Below are 21,143 nucleotides of genomic sequence, written 5' to 3'. Positions count from 1 at the left end.
GCAATGTATTTAGCATTGAAATCTTTAGTGACACAAGAAATAATTATTATACACTTGAAAGTACAGGTGTCATAATTTTCAAAAAGACACAGAATATAATAAGAATATAATACTAGAGCCAAAATATTAACCAGTGGCGGGTATATACAATATCACCGCCAGTAGTGACCCTTGGGGTATATATTTGACGTGCGGGACTTAGCGAAATTTTGCATTTCCAGTCCCGCGTGTCCTAACCGACCAGCAGCGGCGACCATCTCTCCCGACGCAAGCGCAGCCCTGCCCGAGCCGCCGTCCTTCCCCTCCCGCCGCTAGCCCTTCTCGCCGCCGCCGCCGCCGCCCTTCGCGCGCCGCCACCTCCCTTCTCCCAAACCCTAGCCGCCATGAGTAGCTCCGCCGGCGGCTCCGGACGCTCGACGCGGAGCGGTAAGCCGCTGGACGCCACGGCCGCCGGATCGAGATCCGGCGGTGTTGCCTTGCCGCCGAGCGGCCCCCATTGCAGGGGGCACGGTCGGACCCGCTCGGCGACAACTCCGCCGCCTACCGCGACGGACGGGGCCGCCGACCCCGCCCCAACCTCGCCCGCCGCGGACGCTGCAACCACGGCCCCCGCGACCCCCGTGATCGCCTCCACCAACGACGCCACCACCACGGCGGCCGTCCCCACCGCCGACACCACCACCGCGGACATCCCCGCTGTCGTCACCGCCCCTGCCCAGGTAAGGGTTAGGGTTAGGGTTCAATTTTCTGTTAAATGGGTTCAATTTCATGAATTTGTTGTTGTTTAGTGTCAAATTATGGTTCAGTTTGATGATTTTGGTGTTAAATTGGTTCAATTAGATCAATTTACTGATGTTTAGTGGTAAAATATGATTCAATTTGATTAATTTGCTGCTAAATGGGTTCAATTTGATCAAATTGCTGCTGCTTAGTGTCAAATTATGGTTTAATTTGATTAATTTGCTGCTAGTTATGGATTTGTTTGATGAAATATGATTGAATGTGATCCCGACCATCGTGTCGGTTGATATGAGGAATGTGGGCCCGGCCATCGTGCCGGGTCGTTGAGAAGGGTCCGGCCATTGTGCCAAGGGGGTATATGTGGGTGGGAGTTTTTTTTATGCAGGCATAAAATTCGGGTAGACTCATTTGTTGTTTTACAGCAACGGTCATGCCAAAATTTTCTTGTTTTACAGCATAGGTCATGCCGAATTTTTCTGTTTTTTTAAAATTACTTTTATAAGTGTTGGATAGGAACCTCAGGCTCGTGTTGAAGAGGTGCCTGAGCAGCCACCGGTTGTGGAGGTAGAAGTCGAAGAAGAAGCGGGGGCATCTTCCTCGGGCTCGGAAATTGCCATGAGCGATGGCTTCGAGCATGGCGAAGAAGGAGCCGAGGAGCAGCAGCTCCTTGAAGGAGCAGCTAACGAGGAAGAAGCACAGCGTGCGATGTCTCAGGCTACGGAGTCGACTACTCAGTCGAAGTCCAAGCGGGGGGCGAACAAGGTGCCGACGGAGTCGTGGGTCGTTACCAAGCTAAATAAAGAAAGCTACCCGGAGGAACCAGTGGAGGCTGCAGAAAAATTCTCGAACACATGCAACGCCATCGTACGGGTATGCACTCGGATCTATCAAAGATGGAGCGACATCCCAGAAGATGTGAAGCAGGACTGTTACGAAGCGGCATGGAAGCGGTTCGTGGCTGCCAATGATGAGATCAGGAGACTGTACTAAACGTGTTACGTGCTTCTGTATATTTGCTGCTATTCTGTTTCTTTGGTGCTGTATACTGTGCTGCTGTATTCCTGCTATTTCTGTGCTGCAGGAATATTTATTTTTATAAATAATTCATTTGTTTTTTTTCCGAAAAAAACAGTACCAGTGGCGGTTATACACCACCGCCACTGGAAAAGGTTCTAGTAGCGGTGGCAAAAGACCGCCACTAGAAATTTCCAGTGGTGGGTAATTTGCCCGCCACTGATGTACTCCACGTACTTTTCGGGTGGTGCCGGAGGAATTTATAGTGGCGGTTTGTAAGTCTTCGGTGACGGGTATTTTACTCGCCATTGGTGATCTCGGTGCAGCAGTAATACCCGCCACCGGTGCTAAAACCTCCAGTGACGCAGAGTTGGTGGCGGGCGTTATCATCGCCACCAACCCCATTTTTTGACCGCCACTGGAGGGGTTTTCTGGAGCAGTGGATGACGGACTTTATAAACCTAATTAGAGTCGTAAGTGTTGGCAGATCTTTCTATTAACTTGGTCAAGCTTTAAGAAGATTGACTTTGGGCAAAGGTACAACATCTTAATTATATTTAGGAACAAAAGGGAGTATTAATGGTCAAAGTAATAGAATGTTAAATAAATTTAGTACTTTGCCTTATATTATGTTTTACTTTGCCATTTAAAGAAATTTGCTCGCCATCTTGTGTCTTTATTGAACCTTGTCATCGTTTGTTTTTGGTTCAAATAATGCATTGGTCCAGAACAAAGGTACTACTGAAAGCATGAAATAGCAGTACATATATAGACCAACACAATTAAACATGCATGCTTCTCTCATATTAGTTGATTGACTTATATAGAAAAATTAAATGTATATGTGGCATTAATTGTGTTGCATATATATAAGCACGAATAAAATAAGAAATAAGGAAAACTAAAGACCATAAATTTGCATTTAAGACATGAACAGGGATAACTTCTCAACCCTTTTGTTAACTTGGAGTACATGTCCTGCTTCTCCATTGTATGACGACAATAAAAAAGAGAGAATAGAAATACATGTACGTCATGGGTGTTGGTATGGATCCACGATCTTTTTATTTGAACACCACTTTGTTTCTTACTTCCCTGTGAGTGTAAACTTAACATTAACTATAGCTAGGTGATTTCCCGCGCGTTGCCGCGGACAATTCTGTTTGCAAATATGGACATGATGTTAAGAACAAGTGATAATATTATGATCAAACACAAAATAAATATGAATACCAAAGGCCCAAGCGACTTTATCAACCATAACACATATGCAACAAAACAATAAGAGTAATTTTGATGTGCATGAACATTGATAACTTCGGGGGGAAAGAAGCTTCAGGACCTAAATATCCAAAGTTCTTAGAAGACCAACATACATATAATGAAAATATGGGTACTTGGTAAAAATTTTGTATACAATGTGAAGGTGAAAAGTCTTAGGATCTACAAAGTTGAATTATCGAAGGGCCACCACAATGAATTGCTAGTGGGCTTGCAGCATATGATGTGGATGGTGATGTGGACACTTTGCATGCACATAATGTTGATCAGTAGGAACCAACTTGATGATGTGGACACTTTGCATGTTGTGCTTATTGGGAATCCAAGTGATGATGCGGAAATTTGCAAGCGTTAAATGACTTTAAGTGAGGATTAAGTTTACAGAGAGAGATTATTATAAATTATACCAGTGTTCTTCTTGTTGCGAATGGAATCATACGAAGAACGAAATGTCCCATCACGATACTGTAACGTTTAAAGCGCATATAGATCGATTGCAGACAGGAAAGAAATCCTAGGTAGCTAGTTGCATGTGTCGTCCTTGGTGCCTTTTAGTGCTAGGGGCGACAAACATGCATGCATGCAAACCGTACACGCATAGACAGTTAGACACACGCATGCATGCGTGCAATGCAAATACACCAAACAATTAAGTGCAAAGAGATCAAGGACGCGGGGGGGAAAGGTGAGAAGGAGCTAACCCAATATGGGTATCCAGATGCGTTGCTTTTCCCATCCACTACCCCCTAATATATTGATCGTTTTATTTAAATCTTTTCCTTCTTGCTTTGGTGGGCTTTGGCCATGCATGCATGCATGCATGCATGGATCAAGTGTGATGAAATGATCACCTCTCTCTCCCTCTCCCTCTGTCCACATTGTCTAAGTGCTAGATCATGAGAAAAAAGGGGACGGCATCACACCATCCCCACTACCGCTACTCGCATCATTGATCATGAATGCTGGAATGAAAAAAAAAACATGGTGCAAAGTGCTTCTCATTTTCATTTTCATAAGAGAGGATGCATATCGCTTTCAGTACTGCCCTAGCTAGTCCTGTATGCTTGTACAAAAAGGGATGCAAAACAGAGGCGTGTGTATGGCCCATGCATGCATGTGCATGACTAGCTATATGGAATTTTGCGTCGATGCATGCGTGCCTGTTCGTATTCGTTTAATATTATACGAAGAATGGCTGGGCTGAGCACAGCACGTACATACGTAGAGGAACGATTCTATAGGGCCATGATCACCGTTTGCATGCATGGCTCAAAAGGATACTACAAGGCTACAAATGTACAAATGTATACAACAAGGAGTACATTATCATGTTCGTCACTAGGTTGAAAGTTGAAGCAGATTACGGTCACCTTTGAAGGCTCCTTCCCTAATTAACCAGCTGACAACTTTATTCCAATTGCTGGGTTTTCTGCAGCTGCAGGTGTGGAAGGCCTCTGATTAATCTTGATGCCTTCTCAGTTCTGCACTTTCTTGGCTACGTTTTCGGTAAAAATTCCATAAAAACCATTGTAAAAGCTTTATTACCCTAGCGTACACCATCTAATAATGATGCACAAATTAAGCTAAACTATTAAAAAAAACGCAAAAATACACGAAGAGGTGGCAACGTCTAGCATGACAAAATATAGCCTAAGAATATCGGATGTTGATCGGTGATTCGATCGATCGTGGTGAGTGTACCTTTTTTTTTTTTTTTTTTTTTGAAACTCGTGGTGAGTGTACACGGCCGAACGTTATGACCTGCAATACGGTAACAAGGCCCGCGGTCGAAGTTGGGTTCTGGCGGCACGCAGACCAGTCGTACAAGGCCCAGGCACGGCACAAGCAAGTGGCCCAAGGGGCAGGCAAAAACCCACGCAGAGCAGATGCGGCCCAAACGAGGGCGGACAATGCTAGCTCAGACAAATATTTTGAATCATCACGGTAGTGTTTGGATGCAAGAATGAGGTGGAATGTAATGGAATGGGTCCAATAATTGAGATGATTCTTGTGTTTGGTTCATAGGATATTGAAAACTGGAATGGAACCACTTGGTTCCTCAAAAGGAAATATTCTTCTAATATGCCTGACCATCTCATTCCTCAAAAAAATAGGAATCACTTGGTTCCAAGTAGAACCAGTGGTTTCTATAATATATGAAAGTAGAACCCTATTGGAATAGAACCGTTCCATTACATTCTACCTACTACCTAAGATATCATGTCACGAACTTTCCTAAATATTGTTTAAGCTTAACTGTCAAGTTGATCTATCGATCTAGAGCAAAGGAACCCTATGGAAGAGTTATTTTCAGCAACTTGTATCTGTCGAAATTTTTATGTTCAAACAAATAATCAATTCATTTTTTTCGCTGAGAAAACAGATCAATTAGCTATTATAGGAATATGATTTGATTTTTTTGAGCTCAAGACAGTCGATTTCCGTCTCGCTCGAATAGAAGAAAGAATTGGCCATGTTTATAAGGAAAACTGGGACCAAAAACCCATACAATACACGGCTTATTCTAGGAAAGCCGTGCGGAAAACCCTGGCTACAAGCAACACACAGGACCAAACTAAAGAACAGGCCGCAACCACGAGGCGAAGCCCCTCTCGCTCCAACGACGCCGAACAGGGAACAGCTCCATGTGCCAGAAGAGGTAGGCAGAACTGGGCTTCTTCGACGACCAGAGCAAGGAGGGGCTGCCCCGACTGGAACCACAAGCGCATTAGCCAGCCCGTGCTACACGAAGCCGCCATCCTTGCCAAGCTAACTGCTCCAAGCATACTCCGTCGCCAGACGAGCGCTCCAAAGGCAACGCCTACAAGGAGGGCACGACGTCCGAAGACGCCGTCGTTGCTCGATCCGGACTGAATGATCTAAGCTTTCGCACGGAAGCACCTCGTCTGCACAGGGTGGGGATTGAAAGGGCTGTTCGACGATGCCTTCAAGAAGGGAGCGATGTCCGTAGACGCCGTCGTCGCCGGCACCGACAAGACGGTGCAGGGTTTTCACCCGTAGCCTCCACGCACCCACCGCGGACAGGAGCATACAGCCGCGCAGCGAGCCGAAGGCAAAGGCTTGATAGGGGCCACCGCACCACCACGAGCGTCGACGAAGGTTGTCGCACGCCACGCAGCCCAACCACCACCGGCCAGGCGCCGCAATCGCCCCACGCACCGGATGTGACGCCCAAAAACCCGGATGTGACGCCCACCACACGCTCCGCAACCAGTCGGAGCCGCCGCACTTCCATCTCCACCAGCCAGGGCAGCCACCACACCATGCCTGCGCACGCCAGCACGACGCGCCCCGCAACCAGCGCCAGCCCGGCCCAGGCCCAGAATCAGGTCCGCCCCGCCAGGCCCGCCCCGCGCCTCCATCGCAACCCGGATTTGGCATGCAAGGGCGCCGAGAGAGAGAAAAAACGCCCTGCCGCCACCTTCCTCGGAGGTGAACGGCTTCGCCGCCCCCCCCCCTCCGGTGACGGCGAGGTGGGGGAGGAAGGGGACGAGGCCTCAAGGGCCGGCGGCGGCTAGGGTTCCCCCGAGTCGCCCGAGGAGGACGACACGGGGGGATACTGCTCCGAATATGATTTGATTGATCCACACGAAATGTCTACGATACAATGTCTTTAGAAGAAGCACTTTCATATTGAAAAAATTAAAAGCCTTCAGATGAAGCAGTTAGGACTAGGTGGGCCAAAGACAGCATGCCCATATAGATTCGTTCCACTGATTTGGGCTGGAAAAGGCCACATCATTTACCCTTCAGCTTTGTGTGTCTGTTGGTGTTGTGTTCGACTTCCCCCTAAAAAACAAGCACCGTGTAGTACTTCACTTCCCACTCAGGCAAGCACCTGCATTGCATCAAGGAAGGAGGCACATGAAAAGAAAAGTACGTGTCATTTCTGCTAAAAGGAGGCGCATTATCGGTGGCAGAGGGCGAACTTAAATTTTGGTGCGGCGAAACCGATCGATTAACATGGAAGTAACAATGCCTAAAGCAAAAATACAACGGTTACACTAAGGTATAGACACAATACACATGTCAATAAACATGGCGAGGAATATAATCTGTGCGCAAACATATCTAGATAAAAAAACTAAACAAAAGTTCACCACAATTTTTTTATCGAATATATTTTTACAAAGAACAATAACATCCAAACAAAAGATTTGATCGGTGCCTTGGCCAATTAGAATTCAGAGGGACTACGGAACAGGCGGGCAGAAATACGGTTCGACTAATTGGAGGCAGGAAGGAACACGAGAGCTAGCTTTTCTATCCAGACCCTGCTTCTATTCATAGCGATTGATGAGACGTACTAGGCGCTACGCCCCTGCGCATTATCATGAAGCAGGCAAGATGACAACCGTCGGGGCCCAAGAAGAAGCTTTAGAATGACTGATACGGCATGGATCCACTTCTCGCTCACTCAGTAAGTTACTGTACTGGTCACCTACTACTTTAGTGATAAATTAGCAGGACCCATCAGAACACAGTTCATTGAGCAATTTACTTGCACGTAATTTCGCAGATGCATGCGGAGTCGGTTTGTGTTGTGCAGATCGGAGGTGTTGTACCCTTGTGTGTTCGAGGAACAAGGAGGCCCCGAAAATCTGGAAGGAGACGACTGAGGGGTGGGATCCCAAGTGGAGGTAAATGCACCGTCAGTTTATGAACTTGGCGCGCATGTGCAGATTAGTGACCATACTCACAAAACGTCAAATTCGAGTATTACAACTTGACACGTACGAGTGCGCGAGATCAAAAATACGAATTCGTATGTTTCGACGCTGACGTGGACGAAAACGATTCGATTTCTTTACAAAGGACACCCTGAATTAATATGGGAGGGGGTAAATTACAAAATTGCGATGAATAAAGAAAAATCCCCTTCCTTCTTCCTCTAAATCCCTAGCCTGAGGCATCCGACCTCCTGCAGCGCCACGTCAGCCTTGTCGTTGATACCGCTGATGGCTGCCAGCACGATGATGGCACTCTCCCTTGCAGACGACCTTTCTCCTACCGGCTGCGGTGCCAGCGGCGGCCGTGCAAATCAGCTCTGTGGCCATCGTGTGCCGATGCCACCACCGCCGCGCTCGCCTGCACCGCCACCTCCCTAGACCCTCTCTCCAAGATCCCAGCCCGGCAAAGAGTCTGTGGTGCACCGCGTGACGAGGTTCAGTGGCTGGTTGGCGGCGGCGCTTGTGGCGAGCTCGTGGAAGTCCTCAATTCCTAAAATTGGTTGACGCGAAATGGTAAGTGGGTGTAGGATGTGCTCTATCTTGAATTAATTTGAGAGGGGAGGGCCGTGGCAGTCAGCATCGTCGGCGAAGCATCTCACAGGACCTGAGGAACACGGGCTCCACCGGGCTTGGGGCTACCGTGGGTTGGAATTGAGGGGAGCAGGGATGTTCACGCGGCACTTTGAAGCAATAATGGCTCCGCGAGATGCTGCCGGGAGCCAGCTTTATGCGCAATGCTGCCGTACATGCAAAGTGCTTGGTGCAATGACGGGCGGCGCGAGAGAGGAGGCCGGGGCAACAGCAAGGTGTGACGGGCGGTCACTGGGACAGGAGGTTGGTCAGAGCCTTGTGCCGCCGTGAGGTTGCGCGGATAGTCCGTGCCGCCGGCGAGACAGCTGCAGCAGGTCGGCCGCCTCGGGACAGGAATTTGGAGGAGAAATGAAGGAGATTTTTTTACACATCGCAATTTTGCAATTTACCCCTCCCATATTAATTCAGGGTGTCCTTTGCAATAAATCGAATCGTTTTTCGTCCACGTTAGCATCGAAACATACAAATTCGTATGTTTGACCTCGCGCGCTCATACGTGCCAAGTTGTAACACTCGAATTTAACATATTGCAAGTATGATGACTAATCTATACATGCGTGTCATGTTAATAGACTGACGGTGTATTTACCTCGTCCCAAGTGCCAAGTCACATGCCGAGCCGGCGAGCACACAAACGCATATCGGAGCCTACTTCTTTTAATCCGTATCGTGGAGAGTATCAAGGAATACCAATTCTGTGTGGGTGTCAATGTAACGTCTGTAACGTGCGGGAGAATCTATAGAGACGGCTTGCTCGGAGTAAGGTAAATATTTCGACATTCTTTTCAGGTAAATATTTCGACATTCTTTTCAACAGTTCGCTAGAAGGCTGATAAGCACATATAATGCGTGCTGGAGCGGGGGAGAGACGGGTCGCAGTCGCAGTCCCACGGGCTGCAGGACAGGACGCAGCGCAGCTGCAAGCCATGCTGCCGCGAGAGGCTTTTGTCAGTCAGCTGTGCGTGTGTGTGCAGCCTTTTGGACCGCTCCTGTCCATATGCCCTGTGAACCATATGCTCCCTTCAGCAGTGCGATCTCCCCATCTTCCTCACCTCATCATCATGCAAGTGCAGCCAAAGCCAATCCAAGCATTCAGTCATTACATGGAGAGAACGTCCCACTCCGTCGTCAGTATCTTTGTGGGCTGTGGCATAAAGGGCATCGGCAATTCGCATTCAGCCCGGCATGCGCTCCTCCTCCCCTGCAGCTTGGCTGCCACTCATGGACCAACACAATAAACATCAAGGAACTACGACTAATACGGAGCAGTGTGGAAACACTTGTTTTGATAAATTTCCTGATTCATACAAATTCGTTGCTTTGTTGCTCAGATGCAGGGATCTACTATGTAGCTATAGTGTGCCTGCTTTCCAGCTCGGCTGGATCTTGCTATGACCACAAGTCCACGAGTGATATCAAACAAAAGAGAAAATGTCCCTTGACAGTAACGTATGCTCATGTCGACATCACCTTGGTTTTCTAGCCTAGCCTTGTAGTAGTATCAGTGTATCGAAATTTTGAGCCAGTAGCCCCCGCCTGACGGTTTCAACAAAAATAGCCTTCAAAATGAATTGTCAAAAGAAGCCTGGCAGAAGGCCCAAAAGACGCCACCTAGTGCCTTCCACCAACTGATCAGGAGCCATGCATAGGGCTTCCTCCAATGGCATTGGATTTAAGCATTTTCCGCCCATGCGATTGTCATGAATCTGGTGAAGCACACTCAGATGGCGGAAAACGTTACGTGGCGGCTTTTGTGACTTCCGTCGGGCTACTTTTGTCAATTGGTTTCGAACGGGGCTACTTTTATAAAAAAACGTTAGCCAAGGGGCTATTGGCGCAAAAAATTCTCAGTGTATCATTGTTCGGAGTTGCCCTCATATGTCACTATTCTTGATCACAAACAATAGGTGCATTCTTTTCTGATTCCAGGACCGGCTTCTCCTAAAATCTGTCCTCGCCTAGTTTCCTGGAGAAGCCGCATCATAAATTTAGCTAGACTTCCAAAATAGTTTAGACCAAACTAGTTTAGTAGCCTAATCAAATTTAGGTGTCTGCTTCTCCAAGAAGTTGGGGGAGGACAGCTTCTCAGAGAAGCCGGTGCAAAAAGCTGAAAAGAACTGGCCCAATATTGTGTACCTTAAGTCGTTGGAGTTGAGGGCAGTAACTTGGAGCATCTCCACCCCCCCCCCCCCCACCCACATATGAAGTCTGGCGTTAGGCCATATGGGGGGCCGGCGCACACAGTTCATTTGAGTCCGAGTCGTGACCCATCCGCATCCCTCAACGCCCCCAAAATACAATTCAAACATAAAAGTTTTGTCGCCACTTCACAGGCCAGCCCAAATCATCAAATCGCCCAAATTCACAAGTCTCGGCAAACAAAATAACATCAAACTTAAATAAAGTAAATCACTCGCCTTGATCATCCTCCACCGAGGCTGAAGGCACTTCCGAGCTCGCCGGTGGTGTAAAAGTGGCCGGAGTTGCTGTGTTGGGCGGTGATGGCGCCGATGGTGCAGAGATAGCCGGAGTTGCTGTATCGGGCGCCGATGGCGGAGTCGATGTCGCCGGCGCTCTCGCTTAGGCCAAAATGAGCTTGCGTTGCCCGTCGTACCACACCTTCACCTCGTCATCCATGCCGGTGGTGTTGCGCATCAAGATCGCCAAGTCCTCCCGCCTCTTCTTCGTTGCGACGTTCGCCTTGAGGATCTCGAGCTTGTCGTCTTGTTTCTTGATATCTTCGGTGCTGCCTCGCCGGCCGCTCCACCCTCAATCTCTTCGGTGCTGCCTCGCCAGCCACCACGAAGCTAGGCTCTACATACTTCTTCGGCAGCATGGCTTTGGGGCAGCAGCAGTGGCGGCGTCTGTGGAGAAATGGGCGGAAATGGCGGGAGTTGGCGTCCAGGCGGGGAAAGGGGAGGGAGGGGGGGGGGGAAATTTGGAGGAAATTTTGGATTCTCTCGCCGACAGGGGTGGCCCGCCTTGCTTTTCGGCTTCAGCCGGCGCCCCCGATCGCCCTCCAGCGAGTTGGGTGCGGTCTGGGGGTGCCGGCTAAATTCTTGGACCGCGTCGGCTACTTTTCAGATTTGGGGGAGTCGGCTGGGTTATTTTTTTGACGCCGATGCCCCCATTTTGCGTTTAGGGGGCCTATACAAGGGCCGCCTGGAGATGCTCTTAGCTTTTTATTTTTGTGCACAGTCACAGAGGCCACGAGGGAGGCGCAGAGGGCACGGGGCAGCATGGCAGCGGCGGTTCGGGTCGCATCTGGGCCTGAAGCGGACCAAATCTGGGTTGCGTGCGGGCTCCGTGGTGGCTGGCTTCGGTGCAGTAGTTGCTGCTGGCCGGCGGCGCCTGTTTGGGGGCGAGTGTTGGTGGCACCGGCTTGGGCGCAAGATGGCTGTAGACCCGACGGAGCGAGGCAGCTGGGGCTTACTCGATGCGATGGCGGCGAGCTGGATCTGGCCTTGGTGCAGGCTGCATCTGGGCGTGATGTGGAGATGCCACCGCTACTGCTGCTCGGGCTTGATGTGGGTCTGAATGGGCAGCGGCGTGTTGTGTGCATCTGCAGATGGTGGGCGTCGATGTGTGCAGAGTTGCAGCAGCGTGCTTCTTCCATGTAGCGCTGTGGTCAGAGCCGAAGCATCGTGGAGCTTTTCTGTGTCCATTTGTGGTGAAGTCGGAGTCACCGGTTGTGAGAACCATGTTTTTAACTATAGATTTGGTTGTGCATCAAGCATTGCATACACATGTGCATATGCATTTTTAATTCACTTAAACTGAAAATCAGTTACAACAAGAAGAGAAAAACTTAAGTGAATACTTATTGCCACTGATTAATTGTGTTTCTTTATTTTTTATGAGTGTTGTATGGTTGATGTTTGTGAATAATTAACTCCAACCAGATAGAAGTCGCGACCCGCAGCGTCTAACGCTTAAGACCGCAGGGTCACATAAGTTAGTAGTTTCACCGGCATATTTCGTTTAACTCGCAGTGTTAATTACGAGGGTGAAAATGCATCAAAAGTGAAACGTATATATTTAATTTGAAAATATTTCTCGTTAAGTATTTTGATTTAGAAAATATTAAAGGGCGACATGGCTAAGACCATGAATTGACTTCTAAATAAAAATGCTAATATATTTGTGTAAACCAATCTTACGGAGAAATTTCTTGGACAAAGTAATAAAATTATTTCATTGCTTAACTATTTTCCCACATGTGAAATTGTGATTGAAAAATAGTTTAGAAGTATTACTAATTCTGGACTCGTACTTATCCATCCACGTGAGCAGTCAAACAAAACCAATACTCTTCACGTTAGTCTCACAAGAAACAAAAATCTGAAAAACAAGCAATTGTCCAGCTGAAGCTACAAGCAGGTGAGTCACTTCAAGCATGCAACCACTCAAGCTGAGACACGTCCAGCACCGAAACTGCAGGCCACGTATTGGTCTTGTAATAATTCCATGGGGGTAAATAGAAGTACAGGAGACCATTATCCTCGCCTTCTCGTCTCGGTGAAAATTCCCCACAAGAACCACAGCTCAGGCGCCGTGGCTGTGACCTAGGGGAGCTAACCACCTGGGAGCGCACGGGCTGGGGAGGAGAAGGAGTCGGGGAGGAGAAGGCCAGGGATAGTCGTGCTGTAGCCGGAGGAGAAGTGGTTAGTAGCAGAACAGCTAGGAGGAGGACCAACAGGACAAAAGGTACAGCCTGGGAATAGAAAAAAAATACTTTTTGTTGTCCAAGGGAAAAACTGAATGTTTTGCTTGCTTGTGTGTTGTTCTGATGCTTGAAGAGGGGTTAGAGAAAACCTCAGCTTGTTTTGGTTAGTGTTCTCTGTAGAAAACAGAGTTGTGTTGATTTCTTATTAAGCATTTGGGTTTACAGTAGAAGCTTACTTCAGATTTTTAATGCCATCTTGAGGTTACACAGGAAACCATGCTTTCTCGTTGTCAAGGTTTGTACTGTCAACCTGTGTATGTAGGTGTGCCACACACACATGCATACAGTTCAGTTCTGGGAATAGCTTAATGTTCAGAAAAGAAGTTGGGAGCATAGATTGTTAATTCTACAAGCACTACTTCGTAGTCTATCTAAATGACTGCAATACATGCCTTGTTTGTAGGATTGAGTGCTTAAGTTGTAGAGAAAATTAGATCGAGGCATGACAATTAATTTCTATGATTCAGCATTAAGCCTGGCAAGTAATTTTGGAATATTTGTACTTCAGTACTTTGAAATTGGAATAACCATCAATCAGGGAGGAAGCTACACTCCTGTAGTAGATGTTCATGTTGTTGAAGTAAGTACACAGACACACACACACATTAGAGTACATATTTCTGTACGAAATTGTTTTCACCAAAAATTACTTTCTACTAGTGTCTTTATCTCTCCAGTTTTGTTGTTTGAGCAAATATGCGTGCCAACTCTGAACTAGGACAGTAGCAGTGGATCAATTAACTGACATCTTGATTGATGTATGTTTATATATGTTTTTCTTGCATGATTGATTGATTGAAGGGTGCAAAATAAGTTAAACTGAACCTCTGTACTTTGGATTCAGAGAGTTAGTAGCATGTAGCTTCTTTGGTAAAGAGTTAACAAGATCTTGAAGGCTGTAGCTTATCTTCAGTTTCCAGTGCAGTGTAGCTAGAACCCAAAAAACCACCATCAGGTTTTACATCTAGATGCTTTGTTCCTAGATTTTTAGTAGACTTATTGGTTAAGCTTTGCAAAGCTTTAATACACCAACTAGTGGGGAACCAGGTCAGGTTTTTGAGAGTAAGATAACCATGCCAAATAATTGTTTAGTTCCAGGATCCAAAATCTTTGAACCATAAGGTGAGTTGTACCATTTTACAGAGTAGTGTTAGTATCCAGTAGATGGTTAGTAACACAGTTATGCACAGCTATCCTTAATGTCCAGAAGCAGCAACCACTAGGGATAAATCCCAATTGTCTAGTTAGCTAACACTCAAATGTCCAGAACCAGAAAGTTAATCAAGTTGGGTTAGAGAGACCAGTTCAGCCAGTTTGTTTCTATTCACCAAATTTCTGTGAGTGAGGAACTTTGTTAAGTGAGTTGTCAAACCAAAATAAATCAGAACCTAATTATTGAATTAGCTTTAATGCTTTAAATAACAATGAAAGTGCAATGACAATAGCTAAAATTCTTAAAACTGTACATGCAGGTGTTTCAAGTATCTTGATATGATAAAATTTATATAGCACTGTCATGAGCATAATCATCTGCATTACATGCATTCGATGCATAATTTCTGGAACAAGTCCTTATCGTACTTTCTCTCTTTTCAGAAGCGGGAGTTCAGCAAGCAAACCCGTTGAACTCCATTACCTATTTGTCACCAGGCAAGTCCAGTTTCTTGTTCATGCCCTTTGATACTGTTTGAAAAGTTTCCATCTCTTCTATAACTTGCACAAAATGAAAACCTATTTTCTAAAGTGAATCAATTAGAATAGTGACCACCATCCTTGGGCGTGATCATGGTTGGTGGTGGAACTCTGGAAAGGTGCCGAAGGCACAATGGAAGGCGGGTTCCACTACAATGGGTTTTCATATAAGGTTAAACAACAATTGATTACCTGTGCTTAAGCGTCGTAGCGACCGCGTTGACCACATACCCTGTATGGGCAGGGTAAAGCCAAAGTACCCTTGTCCTATGCCGTACTACCCCCGGGAGAGCAAGACCTTGGTAGTTGGATCTGTAGTATCAACTACTAGGAAGGTAGTCTGGTCTGGGACCAGCTACAATGTGTTGGATCTGTAGAATCAGCATGAGACCGGTAGTACCCGGCCTGTTGAGCGGGACTACGACACGGTGTATGGCAGAAAGACGACGAAAAAGCTTTGTGATTCAAGAGTCTGGTTGTGAGTGCGACGGCATGAACGCCATGACGCTTGGTCCTTTGTGGGTAAAGTAACGCACCTCTGCAGAGTGTAAAAAGTTTGACCTGTCACTCCATGCTCCTGGCTGGAACTACGAACGCGGCAGGAGAGGTGTCCATCGGGAACTCTAGCAGCCTGTAAGACAAGGGATCAATAGCTCTTTGAATAATAACCTGACCCTCTTACCTTACAAAATGCATTCTTTTGGAGAACACCTCTGTTCTCAGTACATAGTGCATCAAATACTAGTTGCTATCCCTGGACTTGTTGAGTACCTTCCGTACGCAGAGGAAGAAGTGATGTACGTCGAAGTTGGAGAAGAAGTACCAGCGGAGCCACCGTCAACGAAAGTCGACGAAGGAGTGGACTACTACTACGAGTACCGCGAAGACAGCACTGACATGTAGATTAGTTAGTAGCTTTGTGAGACGAGTGTGTAGTATGACTTTTGCTATACCAAACAGAACAGTTTTAAATTCCCAGTACTTTTGGGAATCAGTTTGTAAGATCCTTTATGTTGGCACTTCAGTTTGTATGGATTTGTAATATAAGTTTGTAATAATGGACCGCTGCAATGCTTCTGTTGTATGTTGTTGATGAGGCGGCACTTCATCTTCAATTTGTCAAAGATCACCATATTACTCGAAAGGGTAGTATGTGGGTCGTTTCACCGGTATGAGGGTTGTGTCGAGGACGATGCCACCATGGTGGACGCTCGGCGTGTTTCTTGCGGCATGGCAGCGATGGTGCTTTGCGTTTGGTGGGATCAATGTGCGGCGATCTGCTTGGGCGTTGGTGATAAGGGACGGCCCAATCTTCTCAGAGAGCAACTTGGATAACTTGTATGATTCTATGAATCTTCCGGCTGTTCACCCGTTGCCGATGCAACGAGTTTGCAACCCAATGAAAATTCGCAACACCACATACTTGCGCTGTAGTCCGCCAAAGTGAATTGACAAAGCTACTTACCGCTGCGGTGGCTGAAATGCACGTGTGTGTGATGAAGCGAATTTTGTGGGTCAAGACAATCACATGACAACTAAGGTGTATAAGGTGGAGCTTGGTTGGAATACCTAACAACACCAGATTCACAAGGCCTAGTGCTGATCGTATGACACAAGACTATCCAAGAAAACACACACGGTGGAGATAAATGGAGTAAAAACAACTATAGGAAGAGCTGAAAAATATATAATACGTCGAAGGAAAGCTCGTTTTGCAATGCACAAGGAGAGACACTAGCAAAATCTCAAAGTAAACGGGCACAAGATTGCTCAAACTACAAGTACAAGGAATAACACAAACGTTCTGCCTCTTTTCTTCACTTCTTTCTTCTTCTCTTATTTTTTTATTCTCTTTTTTTTTCACTACTACTATCAGCCCACAATTGTACGGACTGTGTGGACACTAAGTTTTTTTTATTTCTTTCGGCCACAAACGTCGCACCGCGGACGAAAATTCTAACGGGACCAAAAATTTCAGGGAAAAATCCTAGAAGAGCAGCCCGTGAGCAAGAAGGTATGCTAGTCTCAAATAGGTAAGCTTTCGCAAAGATTGGTAGGCTATCAAACGGAAATCTGAAAATACTTGAAAACAGTAAATCATGCCAATGGGATCGGAAAAGAAAACCGACCCCAACGGGAACTCGGATCGGAAACTTGCCGACTGACAATAGGACTCGGATTGGAAACAAGAAAGCGATCTAAGACTTGGACACAGAATCAGCAAACCGACTTGGAGTAGAACTCGGCCACGATCGGAAACACAACGACTCCGACTAGAACCTGGTAAAAACTGATTTTGCCGACTTCAAATAGAACTCGGAAACATAAACCTATAAGATCTACTAAACGGAAGACAAGTTACGCAAAGGAAAACGACCAGCAACTAAACACAATTAAAACGGTGCAACAAAGGCTATGGCAAAATCTAACCTAAATTGTATTTTTATGGCTTTTTCTGGATATGACGAAAAACAAATCTAACTATGGATAAAATTATGCACACCGAGTAAACACTGGAAATTTGATACCAAGATGATAAGGGACGGCCCGATCTTCTCAGAGAGCAACGTGGATAACTTGTATGAATCTACAAATCTTCCGGCTGTTCACCCGTCGCCGATGCAACGAACTTGCAACCCAATGGAAATTCGCAACATCACACACTTGCGCAGTAGTCCGCTGGCCACAAGCGGTTTCGCAATCTTCCAATTCCCAGCGGAACGACAGATAACGCTCAAAATTTCAGTAGATAATAAACACCCTATCGAAACGAATATGGTGTATAGGTTTGCAGATGAATGCTTCTCGCATTTCAACAGAGTCTCGAAAATAGCTAAAACGTGGTCTAACCCTAACACTAGGCGCACCCTCGTATATATAGGTGAGAGGTGGCTGGCAACCATACGTGGACTCGGACTTCAACCCAAACATGGTTCGACTCAAACCGATACAACCAATCCTTATTAGGATTTGGCTCAAACAAGGACTCGCAGGTCCGGGCGCCCCTTAGGCGTGTCGAACTCATCGTAGGATGTCCTGGTGCGCCTCATATTCGTACTAATCTTGTGGTGCAACCTGGGCATATCATTCTTGTGGTTGGCTGCCCTTTGCACACAAGTTGTTCTTCTAACTTGTATCCTCCATCTTCATTTGTGGTGCACCTGCCTCTCTCTCCTCCCTCGCGCATATCTTGATGTTGAATAACAGCACATGATGATCCTCGCACTCGGCCTCTTCTCCTCCACGCGTCATGCTTGCCTCAGCCTCAAACCTGATCACACAAAGATACAAAGACTCAGGCAGTATAAAATTCTCATGAATATAAACATTAGGTGCAGCTAGGAGTGAGTCACCAGTTGTTCTAATAACTTGGCACGCGCTCGTGTAATTGGTCCAATGCGTAGATCATTGGGTTTATCTTGAACAGCAAGATCATCATTAGGAAAAGATGATGAAGAACTAGGGATGCCCTCATCAGTTGGTGTGTGGGCCGACTGTTTGGCATAGACCGACGCGGGCTTCAAGCGACTATCTTGGTGAGGGCTTCGTGCATGGTCATTTGTGGTGAAGTCGGAGTCGCGAGCTCGAGGAGTGATGTGTGATGACGATGACACTTGAGATAATCTCTATGGCGGTTTTTCTCCTCGACAGCTTGTGTGGAGTGCCAGGTTGGCTTGGTGCCCTAAGGACTGTCATCTGTGACGGATCTTGGGAGCGTTATAACGGTTTTTTCCCGGTTTTCCGTTCATTAACCGGGAAACGGAACTTCTTCTTAATTAATGAGATGAGACAAAGCTTTTGCCTCCATTTTGAAAAATATATATGTTAGAACACACTAGATGATTAGCTTTCGGTTTTGCGGTCTAATCTTAATTTGCTGTCCTAAAATGAAGTTGAGGACTCCCCGTGCTGCTCCCAGGCTGCACCGGGAGAAAACCCTAGCGCCGCCCCAACCCTCCTCCTTGCTCCCTTCCACTGACGATGCCGCTGGCCTCAGAGCCGCGGTGGCGGCAGGCCTCCGCTGACAAAGGGGGTGGGGGGGATCTCTCCCTCTCTGCGTGTGGCGCCGACACTCATCAGGCTCAACTAGGACGAGGATGGAAGGCTCACTGGTGTAGGGAAGCCAGGGCTGCGGCCTCTTGGAGAGAAGGCGGCGCTGGCTTTCCCTCTCGGAGAGGCTTCGTGCAGGAGCAACGTCTTGGCCGGTAAGTTGTCTGTCTTGAGCATGGTGCTCAGATCTGACTGTGGCGGCGCCTCAGTGACCTGCTGCGCGCGGCAACGTGCAGGGCGCTCAAGGTGTTGGATTGACGGGGACTTCGGGTGTGTTTGGTTTGCTTTCAGTGTTTTGTTCATTGGCCAAAATTTGGCGGTTGTTTGGATCATTGCCAACTATTTGGCAAGCCAACGTCCTTTAGCCAACTCTAGTTCAATATTTTGGCCAAAGTTGGCCAATTCAAGGGAAACCAGAATTACAACCAATTATTTGGCTTGCCAAATTTTGGTAGGCCAAGTGTGGGCTCAGACCAAACACACCCTTCGGTCCCGGTGGAGCCCCGTTAGTTGATGTACGGTGGTGGCGGTGTACCGTAGATTTGGGACGGTGGCGCAGGGGTGTCGTGACGGTGGACATGGCTGCTGTCCCTGTCGCCGGGCTTGGCTTGCCTCGCGGCTGGGGTGCTGTGGTGGTTATTGCGCCTCGTGGTGAGTTGGTGGTGACGACGAACGCAATATTCCCGTGGCGTTGTTGGGTCTTGTGCCTTGGTCGGCAGCAGCCTTTTTGGCTGTTCCTTTTGGTGGCAGGGGTGTGCTTCTAGGCGAAAGCTTTTGTTGCGATGTGCTCAGAGCCAACGACAGCAACACTCTTTGGTGTAGTTTTCCTCCCTAGAGGCGTCATCGTAGATTTCCCCCCTTTCCAAAAGCAGGTGCTTGGCTCAAGAAATGTTTCGCTGATCCCTTCGGTGGGACTGCGTATACTGCAAGCTCATGAAACTTCATCATGATCCAACGACGACGCAATCTCTGGCAAACTTGAAAACACCGAATACTGTTCGGAGTCAGGTGGAAAAGAGAGAAGGAAATATTATGCAATGCCCATCATGCCCTTTTTTGTGAAGGGGTACAGAGTGATCTGGACCGTCCTTGTGTTTTTTTAGAGGAGGGGGGAGGGGGGTGTAGGAGCAAAAGTTCATAAATGTTCATGTGTTTAATCTTATTTTGACACATGACCTATGGAGCTATTTCAACCCTCTCCGATATAACAATTTGTTGTTGCACTCGAAGTAGGGGGTATTTATCCATAAAGGAGCATGTACGACGGTCTTAGGAATGAAGCATTATATATTTGACAAGGTTGAAACAATTAGTGATGTTTCTTTACTAGGTTTGTTCGCCTTGATGAAGCGCGTCCTTGTCCTACGTTAGACATATGTCGAGGCAGTCATTATTCTCGAGCTCGCATCGAATGGGTCCTTTTCGAGCTATGAGATAATGTCCTTTGAGGCCCTCTCGAGCTCGGACCGAACAGGTCTTTCCAAGCTACGAGTAAGGATTCCTCGGGACCCTAACAGCCTAACCTAATCTCTCGACACTTAGTCCAAACCGAGCTTGTCTTTCTAGATTCTGAACTAGAATTCTTCTGGAGCTCTAGCTTTCTCTCCCCTTGATTGATGAGGACATCCCCCACGTTGATACAACCGCTGCACCTACAGCTACAATACAAGGACCTCTCACAAGAGCTCGTGCACGCCAACTTAACTATCAGGTACTTTCGTTTCTTGGAACGATTCCTTCCATACATGAGCTTATGATGCTGCCTAAATCAGATGTGTTTGTTACACTTAGGAATGATGGACCTAGCATGGGTGAGAGGGACAAGCACGGGAGCATGATCACGCATGGAGAAGATGGTAGCAAGCGTGAGAGGTTTGAAAATGATGCCGCAACGGGAGATTTCAGAACTTTGAAGCTACCATAAGGAGAGATGGTGCTGCGTCACCTCAAGTTGGGCTAGGCCCATGTAAACCGACCTATAGAGGGTTCGGCCCACTTCCCAAGGCTGGCCGCATACCCCTCTATATAAACCACTTCTAGGTCATCGTTTAGACTCGGATTTTGTTTAGTTTAAGACTTAACCATTACTAATCTTCGCCATAGGCACGAGAGTCAAATCGACCTCCTGTACTACGCACTTGCAGAATCCCACCTATAAAGCTTCATCTTTATTCGCAATATCTTGATTGCATCTATTGTTCTTGCTGGTTCTTCGGTTGCTTTCAGGGATTGATCCTTCGGGATCAGGTTGATCTAGCTCCGGCGTGGTCAATAACCTCGGAAGTTGGTGTAGCGAT

At 47.1% G+C, this 21,143-nt stretch overlaps 1 protein-coding gene across 1 annotated transcript; it reads left to right on the top strand.

The window, feature by feature from the left end:
* Window positions 1-383: 383 nt before the first annotated feature.
* LOC112269373 lies at window positions 384-21,024 on the top strand. Its single transcript, XM_024456043.1, has 4 exons — window positions 384-719; window positions 12,860-13,085; window positions 14,701-14,754; window positions 20,505-21,024. Exons 1-4 carry the CDS (start codon window positions 384-386, stop codon window positions 20,768-20,770), a joined length of 882 nt encoding a protein of 293 aa, XP_024311811.1. The 3' UTR covers window positions 20,771-21,024.
* The last annotated feature ends 119 nt before the right edge of the window (window positions 21,025-21,143 follow it).

Source organism: Brachypodium distachyon, chromosome 5 (genome assembly GCF_000005505.3).
Source record: "Brachypodium distachyon strain Bd21 chromosome 5, Brachypodium_distachyon_v3.0, whole genome shotgun sequence".
Lineage (NCBI taxonomy): Eukaryota > Viridiplantae > Streptophyta > Magnoliopsida > Poales > Poaceae > Brachypodium > Brachypodium distachyon.
The sequence above is the reverse complement of the archived record's forward strand: the minus strand, read 5'-3'. Positions and strand labels throughout refer to the sequence as shown.

Bases quoted from the DNA above. Each gene is read 5' to 3' on its own strand.
- LOC112269373 (XM_024456043.1), top strand. From the start codon at position 384: ATGAGTAGCTCCGCCGGCGGCTCCGGACGCTCGACGCGGAGCGGTAAG. The intron at 720-12,859 runs GTAAGGGTTAGG...GGGGGTAAATAG, and splicing joins TCGTCACCGCCCCTGCCCAG to AAGTACAGGAGACCATTATC. The intron at 14,755-20,504 runs GCAAGTCCAGTT...CTGCACCTACAG, and splicing joins CATTACCTATTTGTCACCAG to CTACAATACAAGGACCTCTC.